The sequence below is a fragment of the Theropithecus gelada genome, chromosome 10 (genome assembly GCF_003255815.1).
Source record: "Theropithecus gelada isolate Dixy chromosome 10, Tgel_1.0, whole genome shotgun sequence".
Classification (NCBI taxonomy): Eukaryota; Metazoa; Chordata; class Mammalia; order Primates; family Cercopithecidae; genus Theropithecus; species Theropithecus gelada.
This window is the reverse complement of record NC_037678.1, coordinates 23,475,244-23,497,520: the sequence shown is the minus strand read 5'-3', so window position 1 is coordinate 23,497,520 and position 22,277 is coordinate 23,475,244. Positions and strand designations below refer to the sequence as shown.

At 45.6% G+C, this 22,277-nt stretch overlaps 1 protein-coding gene across 1 annotated transcript; it reads right to left on the bottom strand.

Moving 5' to 3' along the window:
* Nucleotides 1–882: 882 nt before the first annotated feature.
* Nucleotides 883–11,123, bottom strand: LOC112632375. The gene is made up of 2 exons (XM_025398093.1): nucleotides 10,880–11,123; nucleotides 883–971 (listed from the first exon to the last, which is right to left on the bottom strand). The coding sequence occupies exons 1-2, from the start codon at nucleotides 11,121–11,123 to the stop codon at nucleotides 883–885; spliced, it is 333 nt and encodes a 110-aa protein (XP_025253878.1).
* Between the last annotated feature and the right edge of the window lie 11,154 nt (nucleotides 11,124–22,277).

The window sequence follows — 22,277 nt, the reverse complement described above, 5'->3', positions numbered from 1 at the left end:
AAATATACATCCCAGAGTCCTGCCACTGGAGTCTGATTCAAGAGGTCTGGGGCCTGCATTTCTGAATAAGTGTTCTTTAGGCCACAGTTCCAGAATCATTGGCTCAGACACCAGGGTTCTAAACATTTTAGAGTTTTATGCAATCCTTTGTGTACCTATTGAGAGCTTCTCATGTCCATTATTTTACTTCCAATCACTTCCAATATTTCCTTTCACCACATGGCCTTTGTACTCACTACTCTGTCTGCCAGGGAGGCCCTCCTTTCCCCCTTTCCTTTAGTCCTCATCTCTTCTCAGCCCTAGTCCTCAGAGATGCCGTTCCCAATCTATCAGACGAAGCCAACTACTGTGGCTCCATCTTAACCTCTCTCCTTAGTGGGGATATGATACATATAGTTATCCACTGTATAACAAAATAGTGGTCAACAATGGACCACATATATGACTGTGGTCCCATAAGATTATAATGGATCATATATAGAAACCTGATGTATGGCATTTGATATTGACATTGCAGATCAAGTAGGGAAAATGATTGATATTCAGTAATTGTGCTGAAACATTTGGTTTTCCAAATAAAAAAAAAATTAGGTTGGTGTAAAAGTAATCACGGTTTTTGCCATTACTTTAAAGGCAAAACCACAATTACTTCTGCACCAACCTAATATGTAAATAAAAATATGCAAAAATATTAATACCATCTAGGTTTGTGTAAGTACCCCATGATGTTTGCACAATGATGAAATCACCTGATGACACATTTCTCAAAATGTATCCCTGTTGTTAAATGATGCATGACTGTATTTACATGTTGTTTGATGAAGGTTTGTCTTCTGCTCTATAGTGTAATCCTTGTGAGGGCAGGAAGTCCATTTGTTTTGTTCAACTCTGTATCCAGTGTGCTGTGATTGTTGAATAAATGGCTGAGCAAATCAATGAATCATCCAGGATGCTCAAAGACCCCCTGAAATCTATTCACAGACCCCAAGTTAAACTTCAGTTAGAGGTATCACCCACTCCCTTCTGCCCCTTTAAGCTCTTTGTGTTTGCCAATATGAATGGGTGGGAGAAAACACAGCTAATCTCTCTCATCTTTAGTGACCAGATCAAGGAGAAGCTTTGGAAGTACCTAGGAGGCAATGTAGACCTTTCTAGCTAGTAGAGCTGCTTCCAGGTGGAGCTGGCTGTCTCATCATGTAGTGATCTCACTGCCACTGTGTCTTTGCTTGTCCTGGGTGTGAGTCCTGGATTCCACTCCTGGAAATGCCAATTGCACTTCAAGATTTGATCTCAGAGGACCCAGAATCTCCAGGACCTGTTTGTGATATGAGCCTTATAACTTGTCTCGCAATATTCTCTTTAATGATGATGATGGCAAAGTTTCACATGAGCAAACATTGAATCATTTCATTCACTCATTCAACAAGTACATTCTCCTCTGTGCCAATCACAGGAGATACATAGGGATAAATAAGACAGGGTCCCAGTCCTCCCAGGTTGCAGGCTACAGAGGGACATAGTCATGCAAACAGACAGTGAAAATTCAGTGTGATTAATTCCAGGATTTTCATAGAACTCAGAGGCATAAAAGCCCAGAGAAGGCACTGAACACTGTTAAGGGATTCAGGAGGACTGCCTGGAGGAGGAATGACTTGAGCTGCACCTTGAAGGAGAGTAGAAGTTAGCCAAGCAAACCTGAAGTGGAAAAATGGGAAACAGCATTCCAGGTGGAGCAAACAGTCAAAGCACAGCCATGAAGGTGGTGAAGAGCGTGTTGTGTTCTGGGAGCTGAAAGGCATCAGCGAAAAGGTGGGAGGATGTGTGACTTGGAGGGCTCCTTCGGGCAGCCATAGTGGAGACGGCATGCAGGAGCCAAGAGAGAGAGAAAAACCAGTTAGGAGAGAGACTGAGACAGAGGCGGATGGTGGCAGTGAGGCCTAGAGAACCAACCAGACCCAGGGAATGTTACGGGGGCTGATTCCAAGGGACTGGCTTCTTACAGAAAAGAAGGAGAAGAAGGAGGTTGTCCAAGTTTCTGGTTGGAGGGTGGTTCCCTCCTTGGGAAGAGAAATGCACTTGGGAAGGGATGACAGGTTGTCATTGCAAGCTCTGGAACTGAGAGCAGCAGGCCATGAACCACGTGCCCAGCGTGAGCACCTTTGTGCATCCATGAAAACAGCCTTCAGGAGGAAGCACCAAGGGACTGTCCTCAGTGCTTTGCAGGGAGGGATCATCTAATCCTCATATCAACGCTCTGTGTAGGAATTGCTCCTAACTTCACTTTTCACCCGAGGAAGCTGCGGCACAGAGAGGCTAAGTAACTCGCCAGAGATCACACAGTCAGCCAAATGCAGAGCTGGGAGGTGAGCTTGGTAGTTTTGTTGCCACAGTTTATGTACTGTGATAATTCTACACGCATACCTGCATGGAAACAAACAGCCTGAATGTGGCGTCATGCATTAGCAGAGGCCCATCAACGCCCAAGTGAGTTAGCCCAGAGGAACAGTGGAAAATGGAAGGCCCCTCGCTGTACATGGCCAGCAGATGTGATTACATTTTGTTAATGTAGAGTTGTGAACATTCTGAAGTCTGACATCCACATTCTGCGTCTCTTTAAAAATGAGCTCTGGCGACACCAGGCTGACATACCTGCATGACATCAGACTTCCTGCCTTGGCAGGAGGGAAAGGGTAGTGCTGCTTTCTTTCAATGAGATTTGCACTGCCCATTGTGCCCCAGTCTCCATCATTCCCTATATCTCTTCACCTGGCCCACCTCGCTCCCTCATGTGCACCTCTGTCCAGCCCCTGTAGGTATTTGAGTTTGCAGCCCCTGAACTCAGAACCTCTCTGGCACTAAAATTATTTGGATCTGTTCTATCTCAACAGCTCTGTGAAGGAGATAGTATTATCATACACCCATTTTACTGGTAAGGACACTGAAGCTTATAGAGTAGAAAAGACATGTTTAAAGCCTTAAATCTCCTGAGTCTGGCCTGGAGACAGAACCCATGTCTCTTAACATCTAACCCTCTATGGGGAGGTTAGAGGCCCAGGATAGGACCCCAAGCCAGAGACGAAACCTCTCCCCAAGGCCCAGCCAGGTATTTTTTCCCCTGATTCTGTTTCTTCATCCTTCAGACACTGCAAGGAAGCCAGATTCCTTTGCCTGCTGCCTTTAGCTCCCCCACTCACCCCCGCATTGATCTCCAGCTTTACGAGGGTGACAGGCCATACCTTTTAATTGCATTATTACATCTTTATGGTCTACTCATTGAGCAGGTCGCCTCCACTGGGCAGCCAGGCACTGGAATTTATATGCGGAACTGAAACGTTTATTGGAATCATATTGATAAAGGCATATTGTGAAAAGGCCTGCGGCTTTTAAGAAGAGACTGGGGTTCTCAGGAGACAGGGGAGAAGGCAGGTCAGCATACTCCCAAGGAGAGAGTTGGTCACTTGTGAGATATGAGGGCAGGGCCTCCCCTCATGCCCTTGCCAACCCTTAAATATTTCCTCTTTCATCTGCGTGTTAGCAGCTGGGTAGGAAAGAAAAAAGGCCTGGAAAAAGGCACAGAGAAAGGGACTAGGAGATTTCTGAAGAGGAGCAGGATTCCAGGTTCATGGACTAGCTGGGAAGGCAAACACAGGGATTGCCCCTGTTGACATGAGGGAGAGCCCTTCAGGTAGAGGCTTGGTGTGAACCAAACATACAGCAGAGGCCATGAAAGGCCCTAATGGACTTTGCTTGGAGCAGGATCTACAGGAAACATATCTGGTTTGCTTGACAACTCCATGTGACTGTCGTGCAGGCATCTCAGAGTGTGCCCCAAATGGAACCGATCCTCCCCATTCTATTAGCAGGTGTATCCATCACAGGTAATGACAAATCCACCCTCCCAGGTGCTCAGGGAACCCTGGAGTCACCTTTGTCTCTTCCCTTTATTCCACTGCCCACCTTCCACTCCATCACAACCACTGTGGACTCTACTTTCAAAATATTCTGTGACTTCCAGCTGCCCTTGCATTGCCACTGTTTCTGCCATGGGTGGAGGCCCCATTACCTTTCCTCGGATTCTTTCAGGAGCCATGGAATAAAATTTTGGTTCATTTGTCTTCTTCTCCACAAGATCTTCCCTGATAATCCTACCTTAAATCACAATCTCTGCCATACACTAGTCTGTTGCTTGACCCTGATTCACTTGGCTTCATAGAACTTTTCTCTATCAAATGTGATACATAATTTATTATTACTATTATCTGTCTCTCCCACTACAATATAAGTATCTTAAAGGCAGAACCTTTTATCTTTTATTCTCTGCCTTAGCTCACATCTCCAGCACCAAGGACAGTGTCCAGCGCATAGTAGGTGCTATATAAATATATAAAGAGGCAGGCTCTCTGTCTCACTGCAGCCTCGAACTCCTGGGCAGAAGCAATTCTCCTGCCTCAGTTTCTTGAGTAGCTGGGACTACAGGCATGCACCATCATGCCCGGTTAATTTTTAAACTTTTTGTACAGATGGGATCTCACTATGTTGCCTAGGCTAGTCTCAAACTCCTTGCCTCAAGTTGTTCTTTCACCTCAGCCTCCCAAAGTGCTGGGGTTACAGGTGCAAGCCACCATGCCTGGCCATAAATATTTGTTTAATGAGTTCAAGAATGGATTTGATTGGAGCCGGGTCCTGGGGTGGGGGTAAGAGAGATCTTCCATGTTGCTCTGGGAGCTGGAGCATGTACCCTGAACTCTGATTTCCACCCGGCATGAAACTGTATGTTAGCAGAGTCCTTACCCACGTCTAAGGCAATCAGCATGCCTTCCCGGACCTCCGAATTAGTAATATCACGCGCCATGGAGTCAACCCTAAATGGAGAATTTAGAAGAGGAATAGCTCAGGGGTTAATTTGAATGTATTTCCATGTCTCAAAATCAGCACATTGTAGGAAAAAGGAATCTGCTTAGCATAGTAAATGGCATTTGATGCGTAGCCTCTTTCTTTAAGTACGATCTGGGTAGTCTGTCTTCTTGATTTGGAGATGATTGTGGTACCCAGTTGAAGGGTGATTCGATGTTAATTGGTGGCAACTAATTAGACCCAGTTTGTGAACTCTCCCGGGCTATAAGCCATGGATGCTTTGGCTCAATGTTATAACAATCATTGTCCTTCTTTAAAATGGTTCTCTCTTTGATGAGAAACACTGGCATATGGCTAAATGAACTTTCAGAGATCTCTCCTAAAAAGGGGCAGAATGGATGGCATTTTAGGGTTGAGATCCCAAGTTGGAATGGTCAGATTACAAAGTTTAGGCCAGATGTCTCTGGGTTCAAATCCTGGCTTAGCCACTCATTAGCTGTGTGACCTTGGGCAAGTCCTTGACCAGGCTGGGCTTTAGTTTCTTCATCTGTGTAATAGTAGGTTACAGTTTTATTCCCAAAGTTCTTGGGAAGCTTACATTAAATAACCAGAGAAGGGGAGATTGAGTGCCTTTTATTTAACAGTAACTGTGGCTAAGTATATCCCAGGTGCTTCATAGGGACATTTGAAGATTCTGAAAAAGTATCTGTTAGCTGGGTATCTGAATGCATGAGCTATTGTTGAGTGAATGAGTGAATGGATGCGATTCAGAGATTATAGGAATGGACCACGTGTCCAATGAAGATGGCAGGACTCGGTATTAAAAGCATGAAGACTGTTCATGAAAAATTCCAAAGTTTCAGAACTTGAAGTGGTCTCTAAAAGCCTTCTCATTTTGAAGGCGAGTAGAATCAAGGCCTAGAGAGGGGAAAGTGATGGGGCCAACGACACACAGTGAGTGGAGGACAGAGTTGAGGTCGGAACTACGGTGCCCTCTACCCACAATGTCCCCAACTCAGCCTCTTCACAGGTGCACATGGGAGAGAGAGGGGCAGAGTCTAGAACTGTGGTTCAAACATTGGGCGGGGAAAATAAACAACACTCAGAGACTCCTTCTCAGCATCCACTACAGACCTGGGAACTCCCCACAGTAGAAGATGAACGACAGACCTCATGGGCATCAAGGAGATGCAAGAAAAAGAAAGCACCATAATTAATAACCATAAGCAATAGATTGCATTGGAGTAAGCAGTGAGATGCCTATTGATCAAAGATGTAAACATAAATTGCTGTCAAGTGTCCCTTCAGCCGCGGTCAATATGCTTCATATACAAAGAATCCAGAAGCTATTCTTGATACTGGATATGTCTTAATCAGAGTGGCCAGGAGAGCTTGCATCCCTCAGAGATGTGGCTGCATTGTGAGCAATCTAGTATAGGTGCTTTTTTTTCATTCCTTCCTCCATTTGTTTATTTAACATATCCTAAATGCTTACTACATGCCAAGTTTCTTGGAGGCACTGGGATAGAGCAATGAACAGGAAGGCAATCCTTGCCCTGATAGTGCTCACAAAATAGACAAATAAAGGGATGATTTCAGATGGTGATGAGGGCTGTGAAGAAAGTCACATAAGGGTAGGGGGATAGAGAGTGAGGAGATGGTGTCTTGCTGAGATGAGGTGACTGAGGAAGGCCTCTCTGAGAGATGATGACATCTGTGCTAAGACACCAACGAATCAAAGGAGCCGACCTCATGATCCAGAGTGAAGGGTGCTCCAGGGAGAGGGAACAGTCCTGAGGTAGGAATGAGCATGAGATGTTGGAGGAACAAAAAGGAGGCTGGAGGAGAGTACAGTGGCAAGAGATGAGGGTCAGAGAGGTGAGCAGGGACCAGGTCGTGCAGTCACATCTTCCAGGGTAAGGAGGTGGATTTGATCTAAGTGATGAGGCCGTTAGAGAAGGACCAGCTGTCCCCTTTCAGTGTGAGTACCTCAGCAGTGAAGCATTCACCTAGATTAAGGGACAGGCTCCTGGTTGGAGTCCTGCGGGCATGGCCTGGGCTGAGCATGAGAACTTGTGCAAGCTCCTCCCCACGGTGAGGCCTCCATTTCCTTATTCACAACATGCAGGACTTGGGCTCATGAATCCCCAGCTCTATCATTCCGGCCTTTTTTTTTTTCCAAGAAGATGAGGTACAAATATGCAATCTCAACATGCCATTCATTCACATGTGGGGAAACCCTGGCCACTGGGTCACAAGGCTCTAGTGACCACATGCGTGGGTGGCAGGTAACCACATTGAGTGCAGGAAGCCCGGCAGAAAATCCAAGGAGCATCCAAGGGCATCCTTGAGTTCAAGGTCACCTCCTCACTCAGCCCTGGGTGTCCTTCTGTTTGACCTCCATGTAGTTCAGATGCCAATATGACCTGGGAAAGCTGATTTGACTCATTACCCTTTGGGGTCTAAACTATGGATTCCAGGCCTGTACAGACCCATAGCACTCTGAAGATACAGGTTCCTCTGGGCGATGTAGAGTAAACTGAGCTCCTTCCTCAGTTCCTACGTCCATGGGATGAGGGAGGCAGTGATTACAGTAGAGAGGAGGAAAAGCACGATTCTGAAAAGTGCTTGCTTGAGAAGGGCTCCACTTGCAAATGCAGGTCCTTGGCCCGTGTGTCTCCAGGTCCATGCCGGTAAGTGTGGGTGCACACACGTGTGGGGCTTCCCGGGTGTGTGTGAGTGTGAATGTAAGTACCAAGCAGGCAGGATCTGTATTCCATTTCCTTCACTGCTGATTCCCTAGCACCTGGCGCGTGGTGAGTAATCAATAAACATTTGTAGAGTGAATGAATAAATGTGTGCTCATGTGTAAAAGTTAAAGTTATCTGTTTCCTAACTTGACAATCTGTTATTTGAGCTTTCTGTCCAGGAAATACATTGAGAAAATACTTGGCATCACCATCTACACCCACCGTTTCTTTTTTTTATTTATTTTTAAATCTTTATCGACGAACAACGTGCGTGAGGGAAAGCATAGACATCGCTGTGCACGTCTTGATGAATTTTCACAAAATGAACTCCCACGTAATCGGCACCCAGATTAAGAATCAGAATGTTCCCAGCGCCCAGTTCAGTTACTATTCTTCATGGATAGCCATTATTCTGTCCTCTAGCAACACAGACTAGTTCTGCCTGCCTTTGCACTTTATGTAAACGCAATCGCGCAACAGGTACTTGTGTGTGTTTTCTCCTTTCACTCAATATTATGTTTGTGAAAATCACCCACGTTTCTCAGGGAAGTTATAGACTGCTCATTTTCATTCTTATGCAGCAGAAGTTGGTAAATTTGTTCTGGAAAGGGCCAATTCTGCTGTTGTAGTACAAAAGCTGCCATCAACAATATATAAATGAATGAACCTGGCTGTGTCTGATAAAACTTTATTTACAAAACAGGAGGTGGCTGGATTTGGCCACTGGCTGGATTTGCCAAGCCTGTCATAGGGTACACCTTTCTGGGAATATGGTATAATGTATCCACTTATAACTGTTGATGGACATTTGGGTAGTTCTCAGTTTCAGGGATTAGAGGAGTGCACCCAGAACATTCTCACACATGTCTTTCAGTGCACATATGCAGTCATTTTTGTCGGGTATGTACCCAATGTGGGATCTCTGGGTTATGGTGTTGGCACCTGTTCAGGTTTAGGAGTTACTGTCAAACAAACAATGACAACACTGCTGGTTCTTAATTAGGTGAGCTTTTGTGTTTTCACACGGTGCAACTGTTCCCTTTACTTTGTGCTGTCCTGCTGGTTGGTACCTTGCACTGCTTGTTACTGTCACCAGAAAATGCCCTCAGAGGTTGCAACTTTATCAGAGGCGTGCTGGGAGGGCAGCCACCAGCTCTTGAAACATGGCTGATCCTTAATGCAGCCTGGAATCAAGGTATAGGCAACTGGATAACTCAAAGGAGTCAACTGTGATAAGAGGTTATTTACAAGTAAACTCTTCTCTTTGGTATATTAACATATCCTGTCACTTCACCTTCCATTGCCTTTACCATAGCAACCCACCTTGCATGGCAAGCAATGGGGGCCTTCCAGATAAAATGAAAGACTGGGTCTTTACTAGTTCTGCTTGGAAATAGCCACTTATTTCTGTCCCTAAACACGCTTACCAGTTTAGTGAACCCTGTATTTCTTTGTGTATCTTCTCTTTGAAGACTTTTGAGCCATTCAGCCCAGAAAGCCAACTGGTATGACTCTGGGTTTTTGTAAGTACCAGTCATCAGCATACCTGTACCATGGTAGGTAGCACCATGCAACATGATGGCTGAATGAGCACACACCTGAGTTCAAAGTATGCCTGTATCATAACTTCCTCTGGCTTCAGGCATGTTATTTAACCTTTCTGTGATTCAACTGCTGTGCATCATTTTCATCTAATCCTTCCAGTGACAATATTGAAGAAGGTACTATCATTATCCTCGCTTTAGAGATCAGGAAACTGAGGCTTAGAGATGTCAAGGTCTTGCTTGAGTACATACCCACACCTGCATCCTGAAATCTAACTTTAGAGACTATCTGTGGCTCTTAAGCACTGGTTCCAATTATGCAGCCAAATAGTTTCCTCTGGAAAAGTCACCATTTTGTGTTTTTAAGAGTCCTGAGTTTGGCTAATCAGGAACAATCTCCTTTTCTTGGAGAAATAATTCAATGTTGGATGCAGTCTTATGGAAAAAGTGACTTCCCTCCAAATTCTTGTAATGAGACAGTTCTCGCCGAGGACAAAATACTGAGGTCTTTTGAGGAGACGGCACCTCTTAGGCAGTGGAGATATGCAATTTTTTTTTCAGCAAAGAACCCGCTGTTTTAAATTTCCAACAAATGGCTTACTGTTTAAATGCTGGAAAGGAGTGGGCTTTTAGTACCATGGGTCATCTCTGGGCTGATGAATCCACCAGTTTTGAGCATCAAGTCAGCCAGAAGTGAAACTGGTGTTTTCAAATGTATTTCCACTTCTCAGATATAAACTTTTTTTTGGAAAAATTAAAATTACATGATCCATTATTAAGTATAAGAGGCAAAGTGCTGGTGATCCTTCCTCCATCAGCGGATCATGATTTGCCTGACAGTGTTTCATTCAGTCAATAATAAGTGTATAAGCCTAGCACATTTATTGGTATCACTTAGCAAACAGGCCTATGGTGTTTACCTGTGAAAGTGGACAGGTAGATTTCTAGCTGAGTGGTTCATGAATTCACCTGGTTTAAAATCTATCAGGAAGGGCTGGGCTTAAAGTTCCACCAAAAAATTGCCCTGGGCTCAGGACCTGTTCTTTGAACACCATCAGGCATATAGGAGGCCATTTACATCCAAGATGGAGTAAAAACCAAGATGGCACCCTACAGAGTAAAAACCAAGATGGCGCCTTACAGAGTAAAATCCAAGATGGTCCCTACAGAACCAAAGGTGGCCATTTGCACCCATGGGCTACTGAGTTTGGGAGTGGCAGGACCTGAAGTAACTTGGAGGCTAAGCCCACAGTCCTGGAAGGGCCAGAAACTATAGAGAGTGACCTAGGTATCCTAGGACACCAAATGACCCCAGGGCTGAGACCCTGAGCCCCAAAATACTGGATTGTCCCATCAGAGATCCCACAGAGGGAAAGACGCCCAACTTCCTAGCCAGCATGAGTGTGGATGGTGAAGGGTAGATTTTAAGCAGGACCACTGAGGCATGAGAGAATTCCTGTTTCCACTTGCCATTTTCCAGCTGGGACATTGTTAAACACCCCTTTCTGTTAATTAAGCATTTCCGAGAGGCTTACGCTAGATTGCTGGCACAAAGTGAGCAAACCCTGGCTGACCTGTCTTGTAGGTACTTGGAGGTGTGTGAGGGAAAAGGGCAGGAATGTGTGGCACAGGCAAAGTGACAGCACTGTCCAAGAAGCAAATTGCCCCCTTGGGAGCAGAGAGACGATTGCTCCAGTGATCAACGTTGGAAAACCAAAGGTACTCATCCACATCGGGCCTCGGCCTGGCTGCAGACATAACCTGGAGAAAGCAATTCACACTGATTTTTCCCAGCCCTGGGATCCACCTTCAGCCTGGGATCCAGGTCTTCAGTAATGAGCAGCCCAGGCGAATGAGGTTTGGAGTCGAAATCCATCTGAGGCCTCTCTCCCTGCCAACGTCTACAGCTTAATAATTGCATCCTCGCTCCTGCTACATTCAGGTTCAAGAGGAGCGTGAGCCCCTCCAGCAGCATTATGCAAATAGGGCCCACTCCGTTCCGGCAGCATATAGAATATGTAAATTTATGGCGGTGGCGGAGGCTGTTTAAGACAGAAGATTTCTCAATGATGAAATTAGATTTTCTGGAAAGAGGCTTCCGAGGACCTGTCTCCGTTCCTCTGCCTCGTGCTGTGCTGTAGCCACCAAACCGGGCTCTGGGAAATAATTAACCGAATTACAGTCTCAAGCCTCTTTAAAAAAAAATAAAGAAGGAAAGAAATAGACCAGGTTTCACGAGGCCACAACAAATTCATGCTTTACAGAATGTGTAAACAGGAAGGGAGGCTGAGTGGGAGGGAGGGAGGCTGGTGTGGAGCATGGGCTGTGGTTAGCAGGAGGCATTCATGCAGAGCAGAGAGGCTGCAGCGTCACCCTGGCCTTCACATCTGGCCCTGCAGGGCCTCCAAGCAGGGGGACAAGGATGGGGAGAGTGAACAGAACCATGGGTCCTGGTGACTGCCTCACCTCTAATGCTGTAGCTCTGATCTGCTTCCTATGCCTGCCTTTTCATGAATTTGATAGAAGGAGGTATTGATGTCATTTCAAAAACTGCAAAATTAGCAATCTAGACCAGAGGTTCTCAAACTCCAACATGCATCAGACTTACCAGGAAGGCTTGTGAAGCACAGATTACTGGATCTCGCTCCCAGAGTCTCAGAATTAGTCCATTCAGGGAGGGCTCGAGAATTTGCATCTCCAACAAGTTCCCCAGTGACAGCTAATGCTGCCGGCCCAGGCAACACATGTTGAGAACCTAGAGTACTGTTTTCATTTGACAGATGGGGGAAATTGAGCCCCAAAGAATTAGGTGGTTTGCCAAAAAAATAGTCACAAAGTGGAGTCAAGGCCGGGGTACGGATCTACCTCTTTCCACTATTATCGTCCTTGGTCATTGTCATCATCATCACTATTGTCACTGTCATTTGCTAAGACCTTTCTACGTGCTAGGCAGTGTGCTAGGCACATGTGTGCCTTGCTTCATTTAGCCTTTACTACAGTTCTACATGAGAGCTGCTACTATGATCTCCATGAGGATCTTGAGGTTCAACTTCAAATTGCTTCACCTCTTGAGCCTCAAGCTTCTTATTTGTAAAATGGGGAGTTCTCATCCTTCAGAATGTTGGGAGGATTCAATGAGATTTTACACTTTATGTGCTCAGCACAGAGCCCAGCACGTGGAAAAGACTCAGTTATTAGATATTATAGTAATTATTATTATCTGTCAAGTTGTGAGGATTAGGAAACAGAGTGAGGTTGTGAAGTGAGATTAAGGATTAAGAATATAAAGATCTTGATTTCAGTGGGTAGTTCTAAACTCAACTGCTGTAAGACTGGGCAGGGTGGTGTCACCCACCTTCTCTAAGATCCAGCTTTTGTGAAAAAGTGCGGGGGAGAGGGGGGCAACTTGAAGGTCCCAGGATACTTTCAGCTGTAAAATTCTCTGATTCCATAATTCCAAGATTGGGATAATTTCTTCCCCTCCCCACGTTGCCCCAGTGTGGATACTATCCCTCCTCTCCTGGGCTGTTACCCAGCCTCCTCCTGGGCTCCTTGCCTCTGGTCTCAACCCAGCCAATCCACCATTCTAAAATTCCCACATGGCAACCTGATTCTGTGCTCTTCCACTGAAACTTTCCATCGCTCACTACCTCTCTGCTTTCAGTCAAGTCCGACCATCTCAGCTTGGCAGTTGAACTCCTTCATGACCTGGTTCCTCTAAGCCCTTCATCTGCCTCTCCCTCTTCCACTCTATTTTCCAATAATATATGGAAGTACCTTTTACCCTCTGTGTGACACCATACTATTTCCTGCCTCCCTACTCTGGTTATTGGACCTTCTGCCTCATAGTCCATCCCTGCTTTTCATCTCTCCCTCTGCAAACTATTTGACCTTCAGTGCTCATCTCAGATATTTGTGCCCTGAAAAGGCTTCCCTCTCTTATCTTCCTCCTGTCTCCAACCCCAGGTTGGATAAAGTATTTTATCTGAGCTGCCTATAGGCATCTCATTCTAGTGCTTAATAGTTTACATAGTAGTAGTCTACTGGCGTTTCTGTCTTGCCCAATGGACAGTGACTAGTTTAAAGGAAGAGACAAGTTTATTCGTCAAGCTTTTTTGGAAATTTCCTGGCTTGTTGCTTGTTTGATCTGCTGTCTGTAAGTCCCATGAGTGCAGGGGCCTTACATGTTTTGTTTGCCACTGTCACTGCAGTACTTATCACCATGCTTGGCACATAGTGCATGTTCAATCCTTGAATTAATAAATCTGAAATCCCTGCCCATTTTCCTAGATTTCTTACTAACCATTATATCCCTACTGCCTAGCAAAATGTCTGGCATGGAAGTGCTCAAGAAATATTTGCTGAATGAACAAATATGTGAATAAAATGAATGAATTCACATATAACTGTATCAGTCAGCTGTTGCTGTGTAACAAACAGCCACTAAATCTCCATTGCCTACAACAATAAGCATTATTTCTCATCACCTAGCTTTATTCTGCAAGTAACTGGGGCAGCCCTGAGCAGCAGGTGGTGCCTGGCTTGACTCTGCATGTCTGTCAGCCTCTGTGTATGAGCAGGTTAGCCAGAACATGCTTCTTTCATGGCAGGGACAGAGATGCAAGAGAAAATGTGGCAACCTACAAGGTTTCCTAAGATCTCATCCCAGAACTAGCACACTGACCCTTCCACTTGTATTCCATTGGCCGAAACAAACCACGTGATCATGCCCAATGTGCAGGATCACCCTGTAGGAGGAGAGGTTGCAAAGTCACATGGCAAAAGGCATGGATAAAGGGAGAGTGAAGAATTGGGGTCAATAATTTAATTCACTCCAATGACCAATCCCAGCATCCAGCCCAGAGAGCTTATAGCACATGGTGACCATTCTCTATGACCACCTAGACAAAGTGACCCTGTGTGGACCACCCTCCACCCTGCCCTAAGTGGCCCTTCCTTGTTCAAAACTCTAGAATATCTTTGTACTTCCTGCATATTACACTGTCCTTCATCCCCCACCCTGAAGTTTTCAGTGATTTTCCGAAGCCCTTATTAAACAATCTCTAGATCTCAGCCCATGGTATTGGTGCACTGGGGCATGTCAGAAGTGTCCCCTCAGCCTGTACTGATGCACAGAACTTCCTCCTCCCCATCCTTCTCCCGCCCCATGGTGTATGTTGCGAGGGTCCCCCTGATGTTTAATGCATGAGCTCCACATCCTCCCAGCAGCCGCTGCAGACAGATTCTCTCAGCATGGGAATGGCCATGAAATCAGATGACTGTACAGGAAGCAGCTCCTCACCCCTCCCCAATTGTTGTGATGCTGCCCTGCTTCAACTCACTTCCAGTTTTGTAATCTCTTTTATTAATGTGCCAGAGGCAGAGAAAAATGCATTTGTAATTTCTCCTTAATGGCTGGTGGAACTCTTTTTGCTTCCTTTCTTAGCATTTGTTTGTGGTACACACACACACACACACACACAAACACACACACACCAGGTCAAGAGAAATTGAGTGGCAAGGCAGTAGATGTAAAAGCACAGAGTCTTGGAATATTTAAGGAGGAAAGGATCTGAGTCCAATGGCTGTCACATTGTGTTCCCAGAGCCCCAGGGTCCCTCAAAATAGCATCAGAGAGTGCTGCAGGGTGAGAAGAGGGAAGAAGGAGGAGGTTGACAACCCCTCCCTGAACCTTGCTTCAATCAGAGCATCTCTGTTCTTACCTGCTTTGTATATCGTGGTTTTGCAGGAAGCTTGTTTGGAATTAAAGGCTTTGCTGCTGCACAAAATATGCAACCACTCTCATCTCCTGTACCCTTGGTTTCACAGAAAGGGCAGCCCAGTCTCAGAGAGTCTGTGACTTACCCAAAGTCACACAGTGAGTTAGTGGGTGAAGTGGACTCAGGGATTAGGCCCCAGCTTTCCAATTCCAAACTTGGTGCTTTTGTCTGCAAACAGGTTCTATCTCAGAATGCCAAGCATCTTCCCTGAAATGGCTTGATACATGCTTTTTCATTTCCCTAACACATTGACCATGGATTGTTCTACTAAAGGGAAAAGGCAACGGTGGGGAGGAATGCAACTGGCACAGAACTGCGGGGGCATTGGATGCCTATTACCCAATCAAAACCACAACAGTAGGTGGGCTTTACTGTTTCCTATGTTTACGGAAGAGGAAGTTGAGGTTGGGATGGATAAGCCAATTCAAAGACACAGGGCCAGGGCATGGTGAACATGAGATTCAGACATGGGTTCACCTTATGCTAAAGATCCTCATGGACTTTAAGAGCCCAGATCATTCAGATGATAATACATGATGGCAGTGATCACAGCTGCTGCCAGATCTGAGTGTTTGAGCCTGGTACAGGCTGAGTGCTTTACATGCAGAGCTGCCAGTTATAGTTGTGCAGGATGTGGACTGCAGGAGAGTGCCCAACCAAAGAGGCAACTGAGAGCTGAACCCAGTCTTTGGACTGCTAAGCAAACCATGGCATAAGGCAGTGATCACCTGGAGCATGAGGAAGCCGTTCTCTAATTGCTCTGCCAGCAGGAGCTGGCTTTTCCTAATTCTCACAAAGGGACTCTATGCAAGCTGCTGTACTCCTTGCCTACATGATCTCATGCTCCCACAGCCTCTGGGGCAGCTTTGTTACTATACCCATTTTAAAGATGAGGAAAAAGAGGCACAGAGGAATTACATTTCCTGACCAGCATCATGCAGCTCTTTCAGGGACAGAACTGCAATTTGAACTCAAGGTTGCAAACCTCCAAGGCTAGATGAGCTGGGAATCTGTAGCTATATCCACCCATACTCCTGTCTCCCAAAAGACTATTGAGTTTCACAAGGTTCTAAGGATGAAATCTGGAGATGCAAAGTTTGGGAGCTCCTGAAAGGAGGTATTCTCTGCCCTGAGTAAGGGGCATCAAGAGAGGTTTCGAGACAGGAAATGGCACCCGAGAGAATCAATCCAGCTGCGCCTTTTCAATTAGTCTGTTTTTGAATCACGTGATTACACTCTTCCCTGCCTCCTTCCTCCTTAAAAGAGACCCCCTGGAGGGAGCAAGGCTGTGTAGATCTGACCTTCCCTTCCCCATCTCCCCTGCCCCACACCCTCTGTCTTGAAAAACACTAGCGCTGGAAGAAGACTCCCCTGGCGATAAACATCTACGCAAAGCCAATTGTCAGGAAATGTCCCAGAGCCAATTATTCATTCTGAGGGACCCCGAGGTGGTTTGAGGAGTTGACAGATAAAGAGGAAATAATTCGCAATTTGCTGTTTACACATAATCAGTGTGTACCAGGAAAAAAAATAGTGTCACAGCTTCCAGCTTCCCACGTTTTATTTTGATCTTCTTCTAAATCAATACATTAAGTGGAAAGGTGGAGGCAGACAAATGTTTTGGGGAAAAAGACATTTGGGTGTGTTTGGCTAAAGAAAAGACTCTCTGTAAACACAAGGGCGTGGCCAAGGAAGGTTGAATGAGAGCATGTTACCCACTTCCAAAATCTGGGGAGCAGCAAATGACAATTAGAGGACTCTTACTCCAGGCCAGACGCAGAGGCGAGCACTTGACCCAGCGATTACCGTGGATCCTCCCATCCACCCTGAGAGGTAGATTCTGCTGTCGGTTCTATTTCACAGGTGGAGAAACTGAGGCTCCAGAAGATAAAGTTTCCTGTCCAAGTACATGTGACCTGCGCAAGCTGAAACCATGACTAGCCACCCAAGTCAAGCTGATGTTGAAGTCCAGGATTTTTTGGCTTATCGTTTTGCTCCACGTTCAGTTTCTTGAGTTTTGATGCTGACTTTTATTCTGAAACCCCGCAGGGGCTTAACACAGGGCTTGTTCTCTCGAGGAGAGGGTCTTGGGAAGGTATCTCCTCTCCAGTTGTCCTTGGCTGACTGTCAAGACTACAAGTAGCTAATAAAGTAGGTGAGGTCCCTGGAGAGAAAGGGGACTGGGCAGGAGACCTCAGGGATGGAGGCATGGTGACAGTGGCTGCTGTTCATGGTTTAGGAGGAAGGTCCACTCAGGGATGTGTCCTAGTTCTGCATTTTTTGGTTCTTTCTCTTTCTTGGGTTCCTTGAGAAATTGAATATCTCCTGCCAACGTCTACCCTTCTTTCACCTTCCTTGGACTTAAAGCAGCAAAGGTTCCTTCTGAGAACTTCAGGGCTGTTCTTCCTCTCCTATCTAAACATTCTCTCTCCTCTCATTGGCCTCAGACAATAGATTTTGGAGCCATAGTGACCTCAAAAACTGACCTGGTCTAGCCCCAGAGTCAAGAGAGATAAGGGGACCTCGGTCCCATTTTATAGACAAGGCCACTGAGGCCAAGTGCCAGTTGTTGGCCCAAAGTAGAAGAGAGGACTCAGATCCACCCTCCAGCCCCTCCTGACCCCGACGACCTGGCTTCTTCAGCAGGGAAGCCTGCCTCTCTCTTTGTTCTCTATCTGCCACTGAGTCTCCCAAGCTTTGTGCAATTTACATCGACACGCACCCACATTTGCATTTAACACACAGACACACGCAGACACAGGACTGCTCCTGGCTTGAACAACAAGGGATGCCAAATGCCGTTCACATCTTTCTGGGGAGGCGCGTATCCATCCCGATTCTGTCTTTGCCAAATGTGCCATACGTAGCAGACGTACATATATTCCGCGTGAATTTCCTTAATCTCCCTCACAGCTGTCCCTTTCCCCGGCCTCTGCTACTGTGTTCCCAAATTACTTGTCTCCTGACTGGTATAGCAGCCTGTTCCCTGACTCTTTCATCCCTTTAAAAGCAACAACAACAGCAACAACAACAGTCATCATGGTTGCTGTTTATGCAGCCCCTACTCAATGTTCAATATGAGGTTAAGCAACGGGGTGGCATCTTCTGTTGCTCTCTCAGCAACCCTGGAACAGAAGCATTATTAGCTCCATTTTACAGGTGAGAAAAATGAGGCTTCAAGTTTAACTGCATTATGCAGGGTTTGGGGTTGAGCTGTGGAGCTGTGGTTGACTTTGAGACTTGTGCCGGTACCTCATGTCATAGGCTGCCCCCTTGATCATCCCATCTACCCCAGCCACTGGCCATGACACAGTGGAAAGCCCTTGTTTCAGAGGACCCAGGAGGTAGCAGTTAAGACAGTGCACCATTTCAAACTCTGATGGTGTCATTTCTGTCTACGCGAACTTGGGTAAGTCATTTAGGCTCTCTGAGCCTGTGTCCACTCTTGTGAAATGTGGATCACAGTTGTACCTAGACCCACAATGTCGCTATGGATACCATTAAGATCATTGCAAAGGAAGCACCCTGCACCATTCTCAGTGCCTAATGAATGTGGGATAATTAAACTATTGTAAAATAAGTAGATGACTTTGTGTGTGTGTGTCTGATGATCAGGGTTCTTTCAGGTGGAGCCCTGCCTTTCTTTCCATCAGTAATGCTCACCGGGGCTATCTCGCATCCCCGCCTTTGGCCAGAAGGAGCCCCTCTCTGGTCTCCCTAAAATCCCCACCACTTCTCACCTCTGTTGATTGGTCCAGATGGGTTCCTCTGCCCATCTGCCTTGCACTCTCTCTGCAGAGTCAGCTTGTCCCCCATGCCCAGCTCAGAGACTGGTTCCTACTTGGTGGTGCCCCCATTATTTGCCCGTAGGAAATTACCTCCACCTCCTCTGGACATGGCCCTGAGTTCCAGTGTCTTTCAGTCCTGATGTCCTACTGTGTGCCAGGATAAAGATTTAGCTATACCTTGAGTACATGATCTCACCTTTTTTCCCCTTATTTTCCTTGCCCTTTAAATGCCACTAGATGGAAGAAACCCTGGGTCTCTGAATGACTGTATGAAACAAGGCCTCATCTCCTGCCAACCTACATAGGACAACACGTGACAGAAAACAAAACTGATAAAGCCAAGCTCTAGTCTTGGAAGTCAGGGTAGTTTTTGCCACTAGCAAGGACTGGAGAAGCAGAGATTGAGAGAGGCCTAAGGAAGGGTCTTGGGTACTGGCAACATTCTATTTCTAGACTTGAATGAGATTTGTCTATGAGCTGTACATTTATGCTGTGTGTCCATTCACGGATATGTGTCACATTTCAATTAAAAATGTAGTACATATTCATTGAGGAATGCTTAGAACCATAAGAAAACACAAGGAAAATGAAAGTTATGCACAATTCCATACCTCAAGGATGTCTTCTGTTCACATTTTGGTTTAATCAGTAGATTTTCCAGGCACCAAGTGAAGGAGTCCAGGAACAGTGTCCATTTTATCTTGATAGCCCTATTCCAAAGCGCCTAGCACAAAGCCTTGAATTTAGTAGGCTCTCTATAAATAGTGGATGAATTACAGATTATTTCATTGTAGACCTACCGCACTTGGGTTTGGCTGTTGTAGTTGAGACAATGCCGTGGGTTCACCTGGCCTCTTTCATTTTCCTCTTGAGCACACAGGAAAACTACATTTTTCAGCCTCCTTTGTGTTGCAGTGTGGCTGTATGACTTGAGTTCTTGCCAATGAAATGAAGGTGAAAGTGATGTCAGCCACTTTCGTACCTCTTGAGCAATGCTACATACTCTCTCTTTGAGGATCCCTTCAGAGGAACCTGAGGCCCTAAGGGTCACTGAAACTGGAGACTGAAGGAACTCTCAGCCCCTGAATGGCTGTGTGGAGCTATGCCTTACCTCCCACCAACCCCCATTGGACTGTGCCATGAACAAGAAATAAACCTTTGTTGTGTTGAAACATTGAGAATTGGAGATTGTTATAGCAGCAAAACTGCCCTAATACATCTATCTACCTAAAGTCTGTCTTTCTTCCTGTCCATCTAACATTCCACAAAAAAATAGAAGTCATTTACAGACATATATTTTTAAATGGAATGAAAGAAAAATAGAAAAATACATGTAGGAACATAAAATAGGACCAGAAATGACACTCAGAAATGTATATGATTCAAATCAACACCCCTACTATGTGTGGACCAAAAATATAGCTCTGAGCTTCCTAGTAGCCAAGGAAAAAAGGGAGACCTGTTTAATTATACACTTCCCAGAGTCTTTGAGATAAATGAAAAGACAGTTGCAGAATAAATACAATGAAATATGAGATTTTTTTTCTACCTGACATACGAAACATGAGATTTTTTTCTACCTGACATTTTCATGAAAAAGATCATTGAGGGTAACAGCACAGCTCTTTAGTATTGCTGGGGACTTTCTCTGCATAGCAAACCTTTTTCCATGCCTTGTCGTCTTTAAATACATGAAAATATGTGTACATATAAGCATATTGGTGGTGTCAAGGAACTCTGTTAATGTACCTCACTGGGAGGTACTTGGGTTCTCTATAGGCCTGAGATACCCTTGAGGGAAGAGACTCCACCATCTTCATTCCTGTATTTTTATAGCTCAGTATAGAGCTTGCTACATGGTGGAAACACATAGTGAATATTATTACTGCTGCTATTGAATATGTGTGAGAGTGTGTGCTAAGTGTGTCAGGCTAGTGTGCTGAGAACCATGAACTCTACACTGGGTTTATGTGTCATGTGTATGTGTGTTATGACGTACTATGTATATGATACATGTATGTTGAGTATGTGTGTTGTGTATTGAGCATGTGTTGTATATATGTGTGTTGTGTGTGCATCGTGTTGTATTGTGTTGTGTGTATTGTGTTTGTCGTATGCATGTTATTGCATGAATTTTGTGTGGGTGGTGTGGGGGTGTTGTGTGAGCCTTGCATGTGTGTTTTGTTTGGGTGTCACATGGGTGATATGGGTGCTCTTGTGTGTTTCTGTAGGGGTGATGTGGGTGATGTAAGTATTGTCAGTTGTATTGTATTATGGACTGCTGTGGGGTGGTGTGTGTGTTGTACGTGTGTGTTAGGAATTGTAACCATGTGCGTTCCAGCACTCTGTATGCCCTGAGTATTCCACCTATTCCCTAAAGGCTCAGGGCACACGCCCTGTGTGTGACTCATGCCATCCTGTGTCCCTTTTATGAGTCCAGGGCGTGACCCTTGGATGCCTAAGGGCATATGGGCTTGCACCCTTCCACCCCTCACCCTTCATGCAGGCTCCATGTATGCACACATTAGGTATGTGCCCTAAAGTCATTGCAGATACATCTAGAAGGTGGTGACTATTGTCTTCAAACAGAGAACAGCCATTAACACATTCATTAATTAGGATCATGTTGACACTTCTATTGCCGACTAAAAACATCTGTTTGTTTAATCAGAGTCTCCTTAATTCCTTACACTTATTCTCTCAGTGAGAGAGGATGGGCTTGCTTTCCCCAAGTGTGTACACTGGGGTTTTACGAGGTGGGGGCACAGGCTCTGTCAATATTGTCACAGGGTGACAGCTCCCGGGACAGCCCACCATCTTCCTAAGCTCACAAATGAGCATCCCTTTCCACGGTGAACAAAGAGTCGTACATGGGTCAATTTGCCAGTGGCCAGCTCTTGTCTATTGGTGTAGCCTGAATGACACGTTATAGATCAGATATAAGAAATCCACCGCAGCACTAGGTCTAAACGCCGCAGGGTGTGATGTGGCACAGGGCGAGGCAGCTGCTTCACTCCTCTGTGCCTTCAACTTAGGTGTGTACCTTACGCCACTCAATAAGCAGCCAGTAGCCTTGACTGAGTTGGTTTCCCTCTCTGGTGACCTCAGTTTTCTTACATGTAAAATGGAAGAATAAAAATACAAAACTAAAGATTCAAAGAAAATATATCTATGTACATACCCATCACAGAACCTGGAACCAAGAAGGTGTGTGAGAAATGTCACTTCTATCCTCTGAACTCACACCCTACATGAATTCGCAGGGACCAGGAGACATGACCAAGCTAAAGACTCAAGGTCAGGCACTGATCCTGGTCACGGACCCCGAGTCATCTGTTTCCCACTGGTCATACTCTTGGACATTCACGCTATCCACTGCCCCCCTCCTCTGGGCCAGGCTGGGGCTGGGTGCTGGACACGCAGGTACCTGTCCTTGGGAAACTCATCGTGGCCGGATGAGAGGCACTTTGCTGTGCAGAATGGGCTTGAAGACCAAGTAGGATCTCACTGATGAAGGTGGAAAAGGAAAGCGTTGCCAGCAGAGAAGATCAGAGAGCCGGG